At 46.1% G+C, this 20,438-nt stretch overlaps 1 protein-coding gene across 3 annotated transcripts in view; it reads left to right on the top strand.

Annotated features, from left to right (window-relative positions):
* Positions 1–20,438, top strand: part of fhip1b (FHF complex subunit HOOK interacting protein 1B) — a 106,715-nt gene that overhangs the window by 25,584 nt on the left and 60,693 nt on the right. For all 3 annotated transcript variants that reach the window (XR_010975178.1, XM_068032984.1, XM_068032985.1), the window contains exons 4-7: positions 6,202–6,288; positions 8,290–8,457; positions 12,308–12,387; positions 15,667–15,836. Coding sequence is in view for 2 of the 3 variants with exons in the window: in XM_068032984.1 (XP_067889085.1) it covers positions 6,202–6,288; positions 8,290–8,457; positions 12,308–12,387; positions 15,667–15,836 (505 nt within the window). In the remaining variant the exon portion in view is untranslated. The remainder of the gene's footprint in view (positions 1–6,201; positions 6,289–8,289; positions 8,458–12,307; positions 12,388–15,666; positions 15,837–20,438) is intronic.

Here is a 20,438-nt window from a genome sequence, read left to right as displayed (position 1 = left end):
CATCCATGTACCTATGCAAGAGTCGCTTAAATGTCCCTAATGTATCTGCTTCTATTACCACCGCTGGCAGTGCATTCCACGCACCCATCACTCTCTGTGTAAAGAACCTACCTCTGACATCTCCCCTAAACCTTCCTCCAATCACCTTAAAATTATGCCCCCTGGTGATAGCCCTTTCCATCCTGGGAAAAAGTCTCTGGCTATCCACTCTATCTATGCCTCTCATCATCTTGCACCCCCCTATCAAGTCACCTCTCATCCTTCTTTGCTCCAATGAGAAAAGCCTGAGCTCCCTCAATCTTTCTTCGTAAGACATGCCCTCCAGTCCAGGCAGCATCCTGGTAAATCTCCTCTGCACCCTCTCTAAAGCTTCCACATCCTTCCTATAATGAGGCGACCAGAACTGAACACAATATTCCAAGTGTGGTCAAACCAGGGCCTTATAGAGCTGCAGCATAACCTCGCGGCTCTTAAACTCAATCCCCCTGTTAATGAAAGCCAACACACCATCCGTCTTAACAACCCTATCAACTTGGGTGGCAACTTTGAGGGATCTATGGACGTGGACCCCAAGATCCGTCTGCTCCTCCACACTGCCAAGAATCCTGTCTTTAAGCCTGTATTCTGCATTCAAATTCGACCTTTGAAAATGAATCACTTCACACTTTTCCAGGTTGAACTCCATCTGCCACTTCTCAGCCCAGCTCTGCATCCTGTCAATGGCCCGTTGCAACCTACAACAGCCTTCCACACTATCCACAACTCCAGCAACCTTTGTGTCTTCGGCAAACTTACTAACCCAGCCTTCCACTTCCTCATCCAAGTCATTTATAAAAATCACAAAGAGCAGAGGTCCCAGAACAGATCCCTGCGGAACACCACTGGTCACTGAGCCCCAGGCTGAATACTTTCCATCTACTACCTCTGTCTTCTATGTGCCAGCCAATTCTGTATCCAGACAGCCAACTTCCCCTGTATCCCATGCCTCCTCACTTTCTGAATGAGCCTACCATGGGGAACCTTATCAAACGCCTTGCTAAAATCCATATACACCACATCCACTGCTCTTCCTTCATCAATGTGTTTTGTCACATCCTCAAAGAATTCAATAAGGCTTGTGAGGCATGACCTGCCCCTCACAAAGCCATGCTGACTATCTCTAATCAAACTATGCTTTTCCAAATAATCATAAATCCTGTCTCTCAGAATCCTCTCCAATAATTTGCCCACCACCGACGTAAGACTGACTGGTCTGTAATTCCCAGGGTTATCCCTATTCCCTGTCTTGAACAAGGGAATAACATTTGCCACCCTCCAACCATCTGGTACTACTCCAGTGGACAGTGAGGACGCAAAGATCATCGCCAAAGGCGCGGAAATCTCTTACCTCGCTTCCCGTAATATCCTTGGGTATAAGGGCGGCACAGTGGCGCAGTGGTTAGCACCGCAGCCTCACAGCTCCAGGGGACCCGGGTTCGATTCCGGGTACTGCCTGTGTGGAGTTTGCAAGTTCTCCCTGTGTCTGCGTGGGTTTTCTCCGGGTGCTCCGGTTTCCTCCCACAAGCCAAAAGACTTGCAGGTTGATAGGTAAATTGGCCATTATAAATTGTCACTAGTATAGATAGGTGGTAAGGAAATATAGGGACAGGTGGGGATGTTTGGTAGGAATATGGGATTAGTGTAGGATTAGTATAAATGGGTGGTTGATGTTCGGCACAGACTCGGTGGGCCGAAGGGCCTGTTTCAGTGCTGTATCTCTAATCTAATCTAATCTAATCCCGTCTGGCCCCGGGGACTTATCTATCCTCATGTCTTTCAAAATTTCCAGCACATCCTCCTCCTTAACATCAACCTGTTCGAGCATATCAGCCTGTTTCACGCTGTCCTCACAAACGACAAGGTCCCTCTCACTAGTGAATACTGAAGCAAAGTATTCATTAAGGACCTACCCTACCTCCTCCGACTCCAGGCACAAGTTCCCTCCACTATCCCTGATCGGCCCTACCCTCACTCTGGCCATCCTCTTGTTCCTCACATAAGTGTAGAACGCCTTGGGATTTTCCTTCATCCTACCCGCCAAGACTTTTTCATGTCCCCTTCTAGCTCTCCTAGGTCCATTCTTCAGTTCCTTCCTGGCTACCTTGTAAACCCTCTAGAGACCTGTCTAATCCTTGCTTCCTCTACCTTAAGTAAGCTTCCTTCTTCCTCTTGACTAGCTGTTCCACATCTCTTGTCATCCAAGGTTCCTTCACCCTACCATCCCTTCCTTGCCTCATCGGGACAAACCTATCCAGCAGTTGCAGCAAGTGCTCCCTAAACAACCTCCACATTTCTGTCGTGCATTTCCCTGAGAACATCTGTTACCAATTTAAGCTCCCCAGTTCCTGCCTAATAGCATTGTAATTCCCCCTCCCCCAATTAAATATTTTCCCATCCCGTCTGCTCCTGTCCCTCTTCATGACTATAGTAAAGGTCAGGGAGTTGTGATCACTATCACCGAAATGCTCTCCCACCGAGAGATCTGCCACCTGGCCTGGTTCGTTGCCAAGCACCAAATCCAACATAGCCTCCCCTCTAGTCAGCCTATCAACATATTGAGTCAGGAAACCTTCCTGGACACACCTGACAAAATCTGCTCCATCCAAACTATTTGTACTAAGGAGGTTCCAATCAATATTAGGGAAGTTGAAGTCACCCATGACAACAACCCTGTTACTTCTGCACCTTTCCAAAATCTGCTTCCCAATCTGTTCCTCCATGTCTTTGTTGCTATTGGGGGGTCTATAGAAAACTCCCAATAAAGTGACTGCTCCTTTCCTGTTTCTGACTTCCACCCATACTGACTCAGTAGACAAACCCTCCTCGACGACCTCCCTTTTTGCAGCTGTGATACTATCCCTGATTAGCAATGCCACTCCCCCACCTCTTTTACCTCCCTCCCTATTCCTTTTGAAACATCTAAACCCCGGAACATCCAACATCCATTCCTGCCCCTGTGATATCCAAGTCTCCGTAATGGCCACAACATCGTAGCTCCAAGTACTGATCCATGCTCTAAGTTCATCACCCTTATTCCTGACACTTCTTGCGTTAAAATAGACACACTTCAACCCATCATACTGGCTGCAACTTTGCCCTGTCAACTGACTAACCTTCCTCACAGACTCTCTGCCCTCTGTATCTGCCTGTTCAACAGCTACCCCATCCACTGATCCGTAGCTCCGGTTCCCATCCCCCTGCCAAACTAGTTTAAACCCTCCCTAAGAGCTCTTGCAAACCTCCCGCCCAGGATATTGGTGCCCCTCCAGTTCAGATGCAACCCGTCCCTCTTGTACAGGTCCCACCTTACCCAGAAGGTATCCCAATGATCCACATATCTGAAGCCCTCCCTCCTACACCAGCTCTGTAGCCACATGTTCAGCTGCACTCGCTCTCTGTTTCTAGCCTCACTAGCACGTGGCACCGGTATCAATCTTGAGATTACTATTCTGCTCGTCCTGCCTTTTAGCTTACAACCTAACTCCCTATATTCGCTTTTCAGGACCTCATCCCTTTTCCGAGCTATGTCATTGGTACCGATGTGTACCACGACTTCTGGCTGCTCCCCCTAGCCCCTAGCCCCTGTGTCCTAGCCCCTCGACTCTGCTCACACGGAAACTCAACTCCAAAGACTCATGGACAGTCTCTCCTGTGCCAGTAACTTGTTCTCCTTGACAGTGAGCGTCAAGAAAGCCGTGGTCATGGGACTAGGTGTTGCATCTCCGCCCCTGATCAGACTAAATAATACCCCACTGGAAGTGGTTAGAAAATTCTGCTCCCTTGGGTCCACGGTGACAGATAATCTGACCCTTGATGCAGTGCTCAATATACACATAGGGAAAGCAGCTACCACCTTTGGCCAACGAGCAAAAACCTGCATGGGATAACACCAAGCTGACCCTTAAGACCAAGCTCATGGCTTATAAGGCCTGCGTTCTCAGCACCTTGCTGTATTGCTGTGAAACATGGACGACTTAAAGCTACCAGGATAAGAATCACAGAATCATTACGGTGCAGAAGGAGGCTGTTCGCCCCATCGTGTCCGCACCGGCTCTCTGAAAGAGCAATTCCCTCAGTTCTATTGCGCGCCTTCTTCCCGTAACACTGCACATTCTTCCTTTTCATGTAACAGTCTGATTCCCTTTTAAATGCTTCATTTGAACCTGCCTCCACCATGTTTTCAGGCAGTGCGTTCCAGACCTTAACCACTCGCTGTGAGAAAAAGTTTTTCCTCATGTCGCTTCTGCTTCTCTTACCAATTACTTTAAATCTGTGCCCTCTCGTTCTCAATCCTTTCACGAGTGGGAACAGTTTCTCTCTATCTACTCTGTCCAGACCCCTCATGATTTTGAATACCTCTATCAAATCACCTCTTGAGCCTTCGCTTCTCCAAGGAAAACAGTCCCAGCTTCTCCAGTCTATCTTCATAACTGAAGTTCCTCATCCCTGGAACCTTTCTCGTGAATCTTTTCTGTCCTCTCTCCAATGCCCTCACGTCTTTCCTCAAGTGCGGTGCTCAGAACTGGACACAATACTCCAGCTGAGGCCGAACTACTTTCTTATACAAGTGCAACATAACTTCCTTGCTCTTGTACTCTATCCCCCTATAAGCCCATGGTACTTTATGCTTTATTAACTGCACTCTCCACCTGTCCTGCCACCTTCAATGACTTATGCACATATACACCCAGGTCCCTCTGCTCCTGCACCCTCTTTACAATTATACCCTTTATTCTATATTATCTCTCCATGTTCTTCCTACCAAAATGAATCACTTCACATTTCTCTGCATTGAACTTCATCTGTCATCTGTCTGCCCATTCCACCAACTTGTCTATGTTCTTTTGAAGTTCTGCACAATCCTCATCACAGTTCAAAATGCTTCCAAGTTTCGTATCATCTGCAAACTTTGAAATTGTGCCCTGTACACCAAGGTCAAGGTCATTAATATATATCAGGAAAAGCAAGAGTCGCAGCACTGATCCCTGGGGCACTCCACTACAATTCTTCCTCCAGCCCGAAAAACATCCATTAACCACTACTCTTTGTTTCCTGTCACTCAGCCAATTTCGTATCCATGTTGCTACTGTCCCTTTTATTCCATGAGCTACAAGTTTGCTCACAAGTCTGTTGTGTTGCACTGTATCAAATGTCTTTTGAAAGTCCATGTACACCACATCAACAACATTGCCCTCATCAATCCTCTCTGTTATCTCCTCAAAAAACCCTTGCAAGTTAGTTAAACATGAAGCTCAATAATTTCCATCTTCGCAGCGCATTATGGGTATATCCTGGCAGGACAAAATTACAAATGCGGCAGTCCCAAGTGTGTTGGGACTAATCAAACAGCGGCGACTTCGGTGGATCAAACATGTCCGCAGGATGGAAGTCGGTCGCATACCCAAGGATCTTCTGTATGGTGAGGTAGCCAAGACCAGACAACCAGTGAGGCACCCAAAGCTTCGCTTCAAGGATGTGTGCAAGAGTAACATGAAGGCTCTAAATATTGATGAGCACACTTGGGAGTCACGAGCTTTCGAAAGAGGGAAATGGCGACACATCCTATGAACTGGTGTGCACGACCACAATGACCAGTTGCTACAGCAGCTTAGCAACAGGCGCCAATGTCACAAACAACAACTTACTGTGTCACTTGGCAGCTTCACGTGCAGCAATTGTGGCAGAACCTGTGTCTCAAGGATTGGCCTTCACAGCCATCAGCAAAGAGACGACACCGCACCTAAATGGATTGTTTGCTGTGTGCCCATCATCTTTTGTAGATGGAAGTTTGCCAACCAGTTTCTAGAATCTTGCTTTGCTCAATATTGGCAGCTGTGTCTCCAGCATCACTTCAAAATACTTTCTGATGAAAGGTAATCGACCTGAAGCGTTAGCTGTGGAGATAGAAACAGAATTGCCAGACCTGCTGAGTATTTGCGGCATTTTCTGTTCTTATTTCAGATTTCCAGCATCCAAAACATTTTGCTTTTATGTTCAGAAGCACTTTCTTGGCTATTTTAGGATGTGTTGAGTTTGTCAGAGGCATGGTTTAAATGTAATCCTTTAAGTGTCTTTGATTGAAGGGAAGAGCCTCGTGGATTATACCCAGACCCTACTCTGCAATTATCTTGTTTATTAAACATTTGTTTCTGCTTTTTGCAGGTAGCCCATCCTCTTGTCCAGAACCAGCTGGTGGATTATGTTCATAATGGGTTCTTGGTGCCAGTCATGGGGCCCGCACTGCACAAGGTTAGCCTGAGAACTGCCTCCTGACCGATGTCCAGTCCTGCTTGCCCAACAATCCTGCCCTTGCCCATCTGCACTGCCTCACTGTATCCAAGCGAACACTCCCAGTACCGGTACTGAGTGAGTTCTGCACTGTGGGAGGGTCAGTACTGAGGAAGCACTGCACTGTCGGGGGGTCAGTACTGAGGGAGTTCTGCACTGTCGGAAGGTCAGTACTGAGGGAGTTCTGCACTGTCGGAAGGTCAGTACTGAGGGAGTGCGGCACTGTTGGACACCGCCTTTCAGGGGAGACATTAAACCGAGGCCCCGTCTGCCCTCTAAGGTGGATGTAAAAGATCCCATGTCACTATTTGGAAGAAGAGCAGGGGAGTTCTCCTTGATGTTCAGGCCAATATTTATCGCTCAATCAACATCACAAAAACAAATTATCTGGTCATTATCACATTGCTGTTTTGGGATCTCGCTGTCTGCAAATTGGCTGCTGTGTTTCCTACATTGCATCTGTTACACATAGAGAATAGTTCATTGGCTGTAAAACACTCTGGGACGTCCTGAGGACGTGAAAGGCACTATAGAAATACAAGGCTTTCTTTCTTAAGAGAGACTGGTGGACTAATATTGCATGGCCACTGCATCTGAATCAATGTGACAAAACACATTGGTGAAGGAAGAGCAGTGGATGTGGTGTATATGGATTTTAGCAAGGCGTTTGATAAGGTTCCCCATGGTAGGCTCATTCAGAAAGTGAGGAGGCATGGGATACAGGGGAAGTTGGCTGTCTGGATACAGAATTGGCTGGCACATAGAAGACAGAGGGTGGTATTAGATGGAAAGTATTCAGCATGGAGCTCGGTGACCAGTGGTGTTCCGCAGGGATCTGTTCTGGGACCTCTGCTCTTTGTGATTTTTATAAATGACTTGGATGAGGAAGTGGAAGGCTAGGTTAGCAAGTTTGCCGATGACACAAAGGTTGCTGGAGTTGTGGATAGTGTGGGAGGCTGTTGTAGGTTGCAACGGGACATTGACAGGATGCAGAGCTGGGCTGAGAAGTGGCAGATGGAGTTCAACCTGGAAAAGTGTGAAGTGATTCATTTTCGAAGGTCGAATTTGAATGCAGAATACAGGCTTAAAGACAGGATTCTTGGTAGTGTGGAGGAACAGAGGGATCTTGGGGTCCATGTCCATAGATCGCTCAAAGTTGCCACCCAAGTTGATAGGGTTGTTAAGACGGATGGTGTGTTGGCTTTCATTAACAGGGGGATTGAGTTTAAGAGCCGCGAGGTTATGCTGCAGCTCTATAAGGCCCTGGTTTGACCACACTTGGAATATTGTGTTCAGTTCTGGTCGCCTCATTATAGGAAGGATGTGGAAGCTTTAGAGAGCGTGCAGAGGAGATTTACCAGGATGCTGCCTGGACTGGAGGGCATGTCTTACGAAGAAAGATTGAGGGAGCTCGGGCTTTTCTCATTGGAGCAAAGAAGGATGAGAGGTGACTTGATAGAGGGGTGCAAGATGATGAGAGGCATAGATAGAGTGGATAGTCAGAGACTTTTTCCCAGGGTGGAAAGGGCTATCACCAGGGGGCATAATTTTAAGGTGATTGGAGGAAGTTTTCGGGGAGATGTCAGAGGTAGGTTCTTTACACAGAGAGTGGTGGGTGCGTGGAATGCGCTGCCAGCGGTGGTAGTAGAAGCAGATACATTAGGGACATTTAAGCGACTCTTGGATAGGTACATGGATGATAGTAGAATGAAGGGTAGGTAGTTAGTTTGATCTTAGAGTAGGTTAAAGGTTCGGCACAACATCGTGGGCCGAAGGGCCTGTACTGTTCTTTGTTCTATGTTCTATTCGGGCACCATCCCACATCCAGGGCACTGAATCTGATGCATCCTATGTCACAGAGTCTGTTTCAATATATTTGTACCGGGTCGAGTAGGCATAGTAAGTTTTTAGTTGCCAAAAGTCTTTCTGGGCTGACTGTGTGTTCTCTCTGATCTCTGCAAGACTTCCATTGAGGAGATGATAGCCAGCACGGCATACCTGGACCTCTTCCTGCGCAGCATCACAGAGGTGGCACTTCTCAAAACCTTCCTGCGTTTCATCGTACTGCGTAGGCACGAAAACATCACGATCCTCGACACTTTGATCAGCCGAATCAGCAGCAACTCTAGGGTGAGTCTCCAGTTGGTCGCATTTGCGCAGTTTAGTATCTCCTCGCCTGCAAGGAGTGTGCATGTCGCCCCTCGCTGCCAACACCCATGACCAAGTCTGAGCAAAGAGATTGAGTGATTATGGTAAGGAAGGAGACCATTCGGCCCATCGAGTTCATGCCGGCTCTCTGCAGTGCAGTCCAGTCAGTCCCACTCCCCAGTTTTATCCCTGTAGCCCTGCATATTTATTTCCTTCATGTCCATCCAATTTCCTTTTGAAATCATTCATTGTCTCCACTTCCACCACCCTTGTAGGCAGCAGGTTCCAGGTCATTACCATTCACTGTGTTAAAAGTTCTTCCTCACATTCCCCCTGCATCTCTTGCCCAAAACCTTCAATCTGAATCATCTAGTCCTAGTAACATCAACTAATGGCAACAGCTTTTCTTTGTCTAACTTATCCAAACCTTTCATAATCTTGTACATCTCTATCAAATCCTCCCTCAATCTCCTTTGCTCCAGGGAAAACAATCCCAGCTTCTACAGCCTAACCTTGTAGCTAAAATCCCCCATCCCTGGAACCATTCTGGTAAATCTCCTCTGCACCTTCTCAAGGGCCGTCACATCCTTCCTAAAGTGTGTTGACCAGGACTGGGTGCAAGACTCTAATTGTGGCCGGACCAGAGCTTTATAAAGGTACAGCATAACTTTCCTGCTTTTATCTCAATGCCTCTATTTCTGAAGCCCAAATCCCATATTCTTTGCTAACTACTCTCTCAATATGTCCTGCCACCTTCAAGGATCTGTGCACACGAACCCCAGGTCCCACTATCTCTGTACACTCTTTAGAACTGTGCCATTAAGTATATATTGCCTCCCCTTCTGCCACAATGCAACATCTCACAATTGTTGATAAATTCCAACTGCCACTTGTCTGCCCTTTCTGTGAGCCTATCTATGGCCTGTTGCAGTTGATTGGTATCATCCTCACTGTTTGTCGGATCTGCGAGTATGAGCATCAGCGCTCTTGCCTGTTCAGTCAGGAGGCTGTGGGTTCAAGTCCCACTCCAGAGACTTGAACACAAAATCTGGCACTCCCAGTGCAGTACTGAGGGAGTGCTGCACTGTCGGAGGGTCAGTACTGAGGGAGTGCTGCACTGTCGGAGGGTCAGTACTGAGGGAGTGCTGCACTGTCGGAGGGTCAGTACTGAGGGAGTGCTGCACTGTCGGAGGGTCAGTACTGAGGGAGTGCTGCACTGTCGGAGGGTCAGTACTGAGGGAGTGCTGCACTGTCGGAGGGTCAATACTGAGGGAATGCTGCACTTTCATGGGTGCAATCTATCAGTTGAGACATGAAACCATGGCCCCATCTGTCCTCTCAGGTGGATGTGAAGGATCCCATGGGCACTATTGGAAGACAAGCAGGGGAGCTCTCTCCAGAATCCTGATTAATAACCAACGTCATTGAAACAGATTATCTGGTCATTATCACATTGTTGTTCTTGGGAGCTTACTGTGCACAGATTGGTTGCCATTTCCAAATATTGCATAGTGACTACACTTCAGAAATAATTCATTGGCTGTTAAGCTGTTTGGAGCATCTTGAGGTTGTGAAATTTGCTATAGCAAGTCTTTCTATTCACCTTGGGAAAATATTTTGGACAAGTTTGAATCTGTCCTCATCCTGTTTCCTGTGTCACATCTTTTTGATTAAATTGTAGTTTTGACAGGGACATCGTTTTTAAAAAAAATAGAAACAGTGTCTGCTGTTAGCAATAAGATTTCCTTTTCTTGTTTTAAAAGCCTGCTGTTGGAGTAAATATTCGAATCTCCCAGAGGTAGAGCATGTTAATGACACAGAAATTCCCACTGGTTTCTACCACATCTGCTGACATGTTCCAGCTTGCTAGATAATGAAGGTGGCCTACCAGACCTGGATTCCAATAGACTCCCAGGTCAACTCCTTCACACAGCTCTTTCTCTTTCCGTTCACCCAGTTGTTGGAGATAATTTGCTGCTTTTCATCAGACTGTTGAGAAAGAGTTTGGCGTTTTCTGTAAAGGCGCCTGCCTGTTGTGACAGGTCTGCCTTTTGGCGTCAAGCCCTCAGAAGATAATTAGCCTGTGTTACATCTGTGGTAGTCTCTCATTATGTCATTGGTTCACTTAGCTGAACTGTAGTTCTGTTTACAGAGGTAAGCTAGAACATCAAATTGACATTCGCAGCTCCCATCTTACAGTCAACTCACCCTGGGTGAAAGAACTCTTAACACTTTTAACGCTTATTATTTTGGTTATAGAAAGTGATTGCAAATGGCAGTGATAATTATTGCAATTCTTCTCATCTGCTGATAGTGTGCTTCTGTGCAAATCTGCACATTGCATTAAATGCCATTTACAACTGAGCCTATATTGGGAGGCTCGGTTGGATTTTGGATGTCGGGGTCCAAATGGATGTTGGGTGTTAGAGGTAGGGTTGAATTGGATGTAATTGCATCTGGGTTGGGTGTGAGAGGGACTGAGCTGGATGTTGGGTGTAAGTGGGTCTGAGTTGGGTGTTGAGAGGAGAGGGGTTACGTTTGTGATGGGATGGATGTGAGTAAAGTTGGCTTGGGTTGGTTGTGAGAGGATTTGGGTTACGGGGTGAGCGGAGTTGGATTGGGTTGTGGGAGGACAGGTGTTGGGTTAGGTGTGAGCAGGGTCGGGTCGAGTGTGAGTGGGCTTGGGTCGGATGTTAGAAGGAGTGAGATACAGCTCTTGGGTCTAAAGGGATCAAAGGATATGAGGCGAAAGCGGGAAAGGGCTACTGAGTTGGATGATCAGCCATGATCATAATAAATGGCGGAGCAGGCTCGAAGGGCCGAATAGCCTACTCCTGCTCCTATTTTCTGTGTTATCTCTATGTCTATGTTATGGGTTGGGTGAGGCGTGCGCGGGCTTAGGTTAGGTGTGAGCAAGAGGGGTTGGGTTGGGTGTGAGCGAGAGGGATTAGGTTGGGTTGGGTGAGCGAGAGGGATTAGGTTGGCTTGGGTGTGAGCGAGAGGGATTGCGTTGGCTTGGGTGTGAGCGAGAGGGATTGGGTTGGGTGTGAGCGAGAGGGGTTGGGTTGGGTGTGAGCGTGAGGGGTTGGGTTGGGTGTGAGCGAGAGGGATTGGGTTGGGTGTGAGCGAGAGGGATTGGGTTGGGTGTGAGCGAGAGGGGTTGGGTTGGGTGTGAGCGAGAGGGATTGGGATGGGTGTGAGCGAGAGGGATTGGGTTGAGTGTGAGCGAGAGGGATTGGGTTGAGTGTGAGCGAGAGGGATTGGGTTGAGTGTGAGCGAGAGGGATTGGGTTGAGTGTGAGCGAGAGGGATTGGGTTGAGTGTGAGCGAGAGGGATTGGGTTGGGTTGGGTGTGAGCGAGGGGTTGGGTTGGGCGTGAGCGAGGGGTTGGGTTGGGCGTGAGCGAGGGGTTGGGTTGGGCGTGAGCGAGAGGGGTTGGGTTGGGCGTGAGCGAGAGGGGTTGGGTTGGGTGTGAACGAGTGGTATTGGGTTGGGTGTGAGCGAGAGGGGTTGGGTTGGGTGTGAGCGAGAGGGGTTGGGTTGGGTGTGAGCGAGCGGGATTGGGTTGGGTTGGGTGTGAGCGAGAGGGGTTGGGTTGGGTGTGAGCGAGAGGGGTTGGGTTGGGTTGAGTGTGAGCGAGAGGGGTTGGGTTGGGTTGGGTGTGAGCGAGAGGGGTTGGGTTGGATGTGAGCGGGCTTGGGTCAGGTGTGAGCGAGAGGGGTCGGGTCGGGCATGAGCGGGCTCTGTGTGTGGGGGGGTTGTATTTTGAGGTTTCTGTTTCCTTCTTGCTGTTTTCTCTCATGTGTGTATCTGTGCCCTTGGTCTTTTCCCAGCTTTGTATGGTATCCCTCAGTCTTTTCAGGACCCTGCTGACCCTCAGCTGTGAGGACATCATGCTTCAACTCGTTCTCAGGTAACTGGCAGTATGCGATCACAGGGCACAGGAGGTGAGTAGGACACTGACCTCACCTCAGGGATACCTCCGGAAGGGTGGAGAGAGTTTAGTGCAGAATCACGAGAACGATACCGGGGCTTAAACTGTCGCTATATGAGGACAGGCTGAATAAACTATTCCCTTGAATATGGAAGGTTGAGGGGTGACCTTATTGGGTATTAAAAATGATAAATTGATTTGTAAGTTTAGATACAGAGAAACTATTTGCCCTGTTTATTTACTGCATTGTATCTGTCTCCCTTTTTGAAAATGAATCCTACATTGTTTGCTCTGCAGTTCTCTGACACACATCCAAATGCAACAAGTCTGAACTGTTATTTCTCAACATTGATGACCCATTTCTGTGCCATAAACCTTCTATGATTCTGTGATTTCCTGCCTCGCTTTGCTCAGGATTCTAGGGTATATCTCATTGGGCCCAGGCATTTTTCCATATTTCAGTTTTACTAACTCCTTTAAAAATGTTCCTTTTAGTCATCACAATATCGCTCATCTCACTCTGAACCACTTCAGGATTTAACATCCTCTCTCCAATATCCTCTTAAACACCAAAACAAAGTGAACACTTATTAAATATCTCCACCATTTATTGATCATCAACAGATTAACCATCCTCACCCCTCAGGTTCCACCTTAATTAACAATCCTTTGTTTAATGATATATTTGCAAAATACATTATCATTCAGTTTAATGCGTCATAGAGTAGAGTCATTAGGGCACAGAAGGAGGACATTCAGCCCATCGAGTCCATGCCAGCTCTCTGTAGAGCAATGCAATAAGTTCCATTCCCCCAGCTCTATCCCCGTAGCCCTGCAAGCTTATTTCCCTCAAGTGCCCATCTAATTTCCTTTTGAAATTACTCATCGTCATCTCTTCCACCCCCTTCATTGCCAGCGAGTTCCAGGTCATTACCCACTCACTGTGTGGAAAAAAAAAGTTGTTCTTCGCACCCCCCGCATCTCTTGCCCATAACCTTAAATCTAGCCCCTTGTTTTATGAATTTTTGTCCACCCACACACTCTCGGTTTCCATATCCTGCTCTTATATTCTTCTTGAGTTTTAACATTATTCTTCCTAAAGTTGTGCATAATCACTGGTTCTGACTTGGTGACCGAATTTCTGTACTGTAAATTCTAGTATTCTGACCTCTTTAGTTATCCGTGGTAACCTAAAGTTCCCAGTAGTTTCCTTCTGTTTTATTGCAATCTACTAATTCTCTACCATTGCAATCTCTTTAATACCGTCCCATTGTTGACCTACAGTCCAGTGCCAGTGTCTCTTTCAACCTCACCCCAGCCAATTCTGTCCTATTCTTTCTAAACTCTGCCATAATCCGATCTGCTCTTCTAATTTTTTTTACTTTTTTCCTTTCTAGTTAGTTCTTAATCCTTATATTGTGCTTACTCCTCCCAAGATGTTCACCCACATTAAGCTCATCCATGTGATTGATTCTCATATTCAGATCCAACAACACCTCTGCCCTTGTGGGCTTGAGGGAGAAATCCCCATACACATTGTAGAAATTTTATTTCCTTTACTCCCTCTCTGTCCCAATCAGTAAGTGAATAATTACAATCTCCTAGAGCACTAATTATGTTTATTCTATTCATCGCTCTAATCTGACTGCAGATTTCCTCTTCCATTTACTCCTCACAATTTAATAGAATGGTACCAGGGACAAGGGACTTCAGTTACATGGAGAGACAGGAGAAGCTGGGGTTGTCCTAGAAGCTTTTGGAAACAATAAATCGGGAGAAAATTAACGGCCACTTGGGCAAGCATGGGGTAATAATGGAGAGGCAGCACAGATTTGTTCGGGGAAATTGTGTTTGACTAACTGGATTGAGTTTTTGGATGAGCTAAGAGGGTGGATGAGGGCAGTGTGGTTGATGTGTATATGGACTTTCAAAAGGCGTTTGTTAAAATATCACATAATAGACACAGGAAAATTGAAGCTCACGGGATAAATGAGGCAGCAGCAGCCTGGATACAGAATTGGCTAAAGAATAGAAAACAGAGTTGTGGTGAATGACTGTTACTCGGACTGGAGGGAGGTACACGGTGGAGTTCCCCAATTATCAGCACTGCTGTTTTTGATATACATTAATGAACTTGGTACAGGGCATAATTTCAAAATTTGCAGATGAGACAAAACTCGGAAGAGTGGTAAACAGTGAGGAAAATAGTAACAGACTTCAAAAGAACAAAGAGAGGCTGGTGGAATGAGCAGACACATGGCAGATGATTTTCAACAGAGAAAAGTGTAAGATGATACATTTTAGTGGGAATAATGCTAACTGCTACAAGATGGGTGCAAGAATGGAGACCTGGAAGTGTTGTGTGAAAATTTTGAAGATGACAGCACAGGTTAACGAAGCAGTTAATAAATCATATGGGATACTGCACTTTATAAATAGAGGATGGAGGATCAAAACTAGGAAGTTACAGTGAATCTTTGTAAAACACTGGTTAAGCCCCAGTTGGAGTATTGTGTCCAATTCTGGGCACCGCACGTTTGGAAGGATGTTAAGGCTTTGGAGAGAGTGCAGAAGAGATTTACTAGAATGGTCACAGGGATGAGGAACTTCAGTTATGAGCATAGTTTGGAGAAGCTGGATTGTTTTCCTTGGAGCAGAGAAGGCTAAGAGGAAATTTGATAGAGGTGTTTAAAATTATGGGTTTTGATAGAGTAAATAAAGAGAAACTGTTTCCGCTGGCTGCAGGGTCAATAACCAGAGGGCGTAGATTTAAGGTGATTGGCAAAAGAATCTGAGGTGACGTTAGGAAAATCTTTACGCAGCAAGTGGTTAGGATTTAGAATGCACTGCCTGAGTGTGTGGTGGAGGCAGATTCAATAGTAACTTTTGGTAGAGAATTGGATGAACCAGAGGGGAAAAAAATTGCAGGTATATGGGAAAAGAGCAGAGGGGGTGGGACAAACTGGATAATTGGATAGCTCCATCACAGGAACAAGGGGCTGAATGGCCGCCATCAATGCTGTATAATTTTAATTCAGAGGACTAATACACGTGACTAATGTGACAAGCACTCTGTTGAGTTTTGCAAACTCAGTCGGGTGCTGGTCTCGCACACTGGGGCTGTGCCAGAGTTGTTGAGATGTGGGTGGTATTGGGATGATGTCAATGGCCGCACGACACTGTGATGGACTCTGTAGGACTGAGGACCCTTTTGTTAATCTGGCACCTACCCTCCCGCCCTCCCCACGACCCTCTCAGGTATCTGATTCCGTGCAATCACGTGATGCTGAGCCAGCGGCGCGCCGTCAAGGATCAGGATTTCTATGGAAAGACGGCAGACAAGTTCCTATCCCTGATCCCGGAATGCTGTAAGTCGGAGAACTTGGGTTGTGTGGAGCGAGAGGAGGAGCATGCCGTCTGGTCCAAAGGTGAGCTTCCATCCCGGTAGGTGAAACGGAGCATGGTGTTGAGGTGGTGGGATGGTGATTGGGTAAGACCTCCTTATGTACAAGCAAAGGAACCAAGGGGGTCGAGAGAGGGGGAGAAAGATTATGACTGTGACATGGAGCACAGAGAGAGGATAAGAAAGGGCGAAGGAGTCATTGATGGCACAGAAGGAAGCCATTCGGCCCATTGAATCCATGCCAGCTCCACATGGAGCTATGCAGTCAGTCCCACTCCTCGGCTCGAACCCCTTAGCCCGATAAGTCTGTTTCTCTCGGTGACTATCCAGCTTCCTCTTCAAGTCAGTGATCGTCTCCGCTTCCACCACCCTTGTGAGCAGCGAGTTCCAGGTCATTATCACCCACTGTGTAAAAAAAAAAAAAAAAGGGCCTCTGCATATTACCCCTGCATCTTTTTGCTAAAACGTTCAATCTGTGTCCCCTAGTCCTTGTACCATTTATTAATGGAAACAGTTTTTCATTGTCTAACTTATCTCAGTGTGTCGTAATCTTGTACACTTCTATTAAATCTCCCCTCAATCTCCTCTTTTCTAAGAAGAACCAACCCAGCTTTTCCAATAATAAGTTTCAAAAGAGAATTTGGATGAGTACTTGTACACCTTAACAGGATCTTGCAGGTAGATTTGCTAGTGCTATTGGGGAGGGTTTAAACTAGCTTGTCAGGGGGATGGGAACCTGAGGGGTAGCTCAAATTGGAAGGAAGTAAGACTGGTAAAAGGAGGTAGAAAAGTAGCAAGTGACATTGGAAGACAGGCGAAACAAAGGCGAGCATCAACTTGGCTTAGAATGCAAGGTTAAGGGCACGCTACCTGTATGCACGCAGCATTTGCAACAAGGTAGATTATTTAAAGGCCCAAATAGTGGTAAATGGGTGTGATCTTGCCTTCATCGGTCGGGGCATAGAGTATAAAAATTGGCAAGTCATGTTGCAGCTGTACAGAACCTTAGTTAGGCCACACTTAAAATATTGCGTGCAATTCTGGTCGCCACACTACCAGAAGAACGTGGAGGCTTTGGAGAGGGTACAGAGGAGGTTTACCAGGATGTTGTCTGGTCTGGAGGGCATTAGCTATGAGGAGAGGTTGGAAAAACTCGGATTGTTTTCACTGGAACGACGGAGGTGGAGGGGCGACATGATAGAGGTTTATAAAGTTATGAGCGGCATGGACAGAGTGGATAGTCAGAAGCTTTTTCCCAGGGAGGAAGAGTCAGTTACTAGGGGACATAGGTTTAAGGTGCGAGGGGCAAAGTTGAGAGGGGATGTGCGAGGCAAGTTTTTTTTACACAGAGGGTGGTGAGTGCCTGGAACTTGCTGCCAGGGGAGGTGGTGGAAGCAGATACGATAGCGACGTTTAAGAGACATCTTGACAAATATATGAATAGGAAGGGAATAGAGGGATATGGGCCCCGAAGTGCAGAAGGTGTTAGTTTCAGCAGGCATCAAGATCGGCGCAGGCTTGGAGGGCCGAATGGCCTGTTCCTGTGCTGTACTGTTCTTTGTTCTATCTAATTGCCAGAATGGAAACGTGGCTACAGGGTGACCAAGACTGGGAACTGAATATTCGAGGATATTCGACACTTAGGAAGGACAGGCAAAAAGAAAAGGAAGTGGTGCTCCGCTGATAATAAGGGATGGGATCAGTACATTAGTAAGGGCGGATCTCAGATCGGAAGAATAAAATGTGGAATCTGTTTGGGTGGAGCTAAGAAACAGCAAGGGGCAGCAAACATTGGTAGGATTTGTTTATAGGCCACCAAACAGTAGTGGTAGTGTGCGGCATGATATTAATCAGGAGATGAGAGAAGCATGTGGCTTGGGGTATACAGTAATCATGGGTGACTTCAATCTGCATATATACTGGGTAAACCTAATGAGCACTAATGCTGTGGAGGACGAGTTTCTGGAGTGTGTTAGGGATGGTTTTCTAGAGCAGTATGTTGAGGCACCGATGAGAGAACAGGCTATTTTAGATCTAATGAGAAAGGGCTAGCTAATAATCTTGTTGTGAAAGAACCTTTAGGGATGAGTGACCATAATATGATAGAATTTTATATTAATGTTTGAAAGTGAGGTTGTTCAATCTGAAGTCAAGGTGTTAAATTTGAACAAAGGAAATTATGAAGGTATGAGAGGCAAATTGGCTGAGATGGATTGGGAAAATACATTAAAAGGTATGACAGTACATAGGCAATGGATAGTCTTTAAAGAAATATTACATAGTTTACGGCAAGTATACATTCCATCAAGGTTGTCAACTGTGGATAACAAAGGAAATTGAGGATTGTATAAGGTTAAAAGAAAAGGCCTATAAAGTTGCCAGAAATAGTAATAAACCTGAGCATTGGGAGGATTTTAGAATACAGCAGAAGAGGACCAAGAAACTGATAAAGGGAGAGTAGGATATGAATGTAAACTAGCAAAAATATAAAAACGAACTGTAAAAGCTTCTACAGGTACGTAAAAAGGAAACGTTTGGCGTAGACAAATGTGGATCCATTACAGGCAGAGTCAGGAGAATTTATAATGGGGAATAGAGAAATGGCAGAGAAGCTAAATGATTACTTTGTGTCTGTCTTCACTGAGGAAAATACTAGAAATCTCCCAGAATTAGTGATCCAAGGGATTAGGGGGCATGAGGAATTGAAGGAAATTCGTATTAGTAAGAAGATTGTACTGGAGAAATTAATGGGGCAGACGGTTGATAAGTCCCCAGGACCTGATATTCTACATCCCAGAGTGTCGTAAGAGGTAGCTATGGAGATAGTGGATGCATTGGTGATCATCTTCCAAAATTCTATAGATTCTGGAGCGGTTCCTGCAGATTGGAAGGTCGCAAATGTCACCCAGAAGGGAGGGAGAAAAAAAAACAGGGAATTACAGATCTGTTAAGTCTTATATCAGTCTTTGGGAAAATGCTAGAATCTATTCTAAAAGATATGATAAATGGACACTTGGATAATAATGCTCTGATTAGGCATAGTCAACATGGATTTATGGATGGGAAATCATGCTTGACGAACCTGTTGGAGTTTTTTGAGGATGTTACTAACAGAATTGATAAAGAGGAGTCGGTGGACATGGTATACTTGAATTTTCAGAAGGCTTTTGATAAAGTCCCCCACAGGAGGTTGGTTAGCAAAATTAAAGCACATGGGATAGGAGGTAATATACTGGCATGGATTAAGGATTGGTTAACAGGCAGAAAGCAGAGAGGAGGAATAAATGGGTTGTTCTCGCGTTGTGGGGTACAGCAGTAATCGGTGCTTGGGTCCCAGCTGTTCACAATATATATCAATGACTTGGATGTGGGGACCAAATGTAGTATTTCCAAGTTCACGGATGACACAAAACTAGATGGGAATGTGTGATGTGAGGAAGATGCAAAGCAGCTTCAAGGGGATTTGGACAGAGTGGGCAAGAACGTGGCAGATGGAACATAATGTGGAAAAATGTGAGGTTATCCACTTTGGTAGGAGGAATAGATGTGCAGAGTATTTCTTAAATGGTAAGAGATTAGAAAGTGTAGATGTACAAAGGGACCTGGGTGTCCTTGTCAATAAGTCACTGAAAGCTAATATGCAGGTGCAGCAAGCAATTAAGAAGGCTAATGGTATGTTAGCCTTTATCGCAAGAGGATTTGAGTACAGGAGTCGTGAAGTCTTGCTTCAATTGTAAAGAACCTTCGTTAGATCACACTGGGAGTACTGTGTGCAGTTTTGGTCCCCTTACCTCAGGAAGGATATTATTGCCATAGAGGGAGTGCAACGAAGGTTCACCAGACTTGTTCCTGGGATGGCGGGACTGTTCTGTGAAGAGAGATTGGGGAAACTGGGTCTGTATTCTCTAGAGTTTCGAAGAATGAGAGGTGATCTCATTGAAACCTACAAAATACTTAAAGGGATAGACAGGGTAGATGCAGCTAAGATGGTTCCCCTGGTTGGGGAGTCCAGAACCAGGGGTCACAATTTCAAAATAAGGGGGAAGACAGAGATGAGGAGAAATTTCTTTATTCAGAGAGTTGTGAATCTTTGGAATTCTCTACCCTGAGGGCTGTGGAAGCTCAGTCATTGGATATGTTTAAAGCTGAGACTGACAGATTTCTAACTACAAATGACATAAGGGGATATGAGGATAGTGTGGGGGAAAAAGGCATTGAAGTGGATGATCAGTCATGATTGTATTGAATGGTGGGGCAGGCTCGATGGGCTGAACGGCCTACTCCTGCTCCTATATTCCGAAAGGAAAGGTTTGCAGGGCTATAGAGAAAGAACAGGGATGTGGGTCTAACTGGATAGTTCCTTCAAAGACCTAGCACAGGCACAATGGGCCGAATAGCCTCCTGCTATCTTGTGCAAGGTACATACTGTTGATGGATGCTCATCTAATCCATCTCATCATGTTCACCTCAGCTCCCCAACCACAACATCCAGCCATTCCTTAAATGATACCAATGTTTTTTCCCATGTACTGATTCATGCTCCAACTCGTGTTGATGGTCTGTGTGTCAAGAAACAGCTTCAGGTCTTGCCTGATGAGTTAGCCTTTTCCCAGTGCTGCTTCATTGC

Source organism: Heterodontus francisci, chromosome 6, assembly GCF_036365525.1.
Source record: "Heterodontus francisci isolate sHetFra1 chromosome 6, sHetFra1.hap1, whole genome shotgun sequence".
NCBI lineage: Eukaryota > Metazoa > Chordata > Chondrichthyes > Heterodontiformes > Heterodontidae > Heterodontus > Heterodontus francisci.
This window is presented reverse-complemented; position numbering and strand designations above follow the sequence as displayed.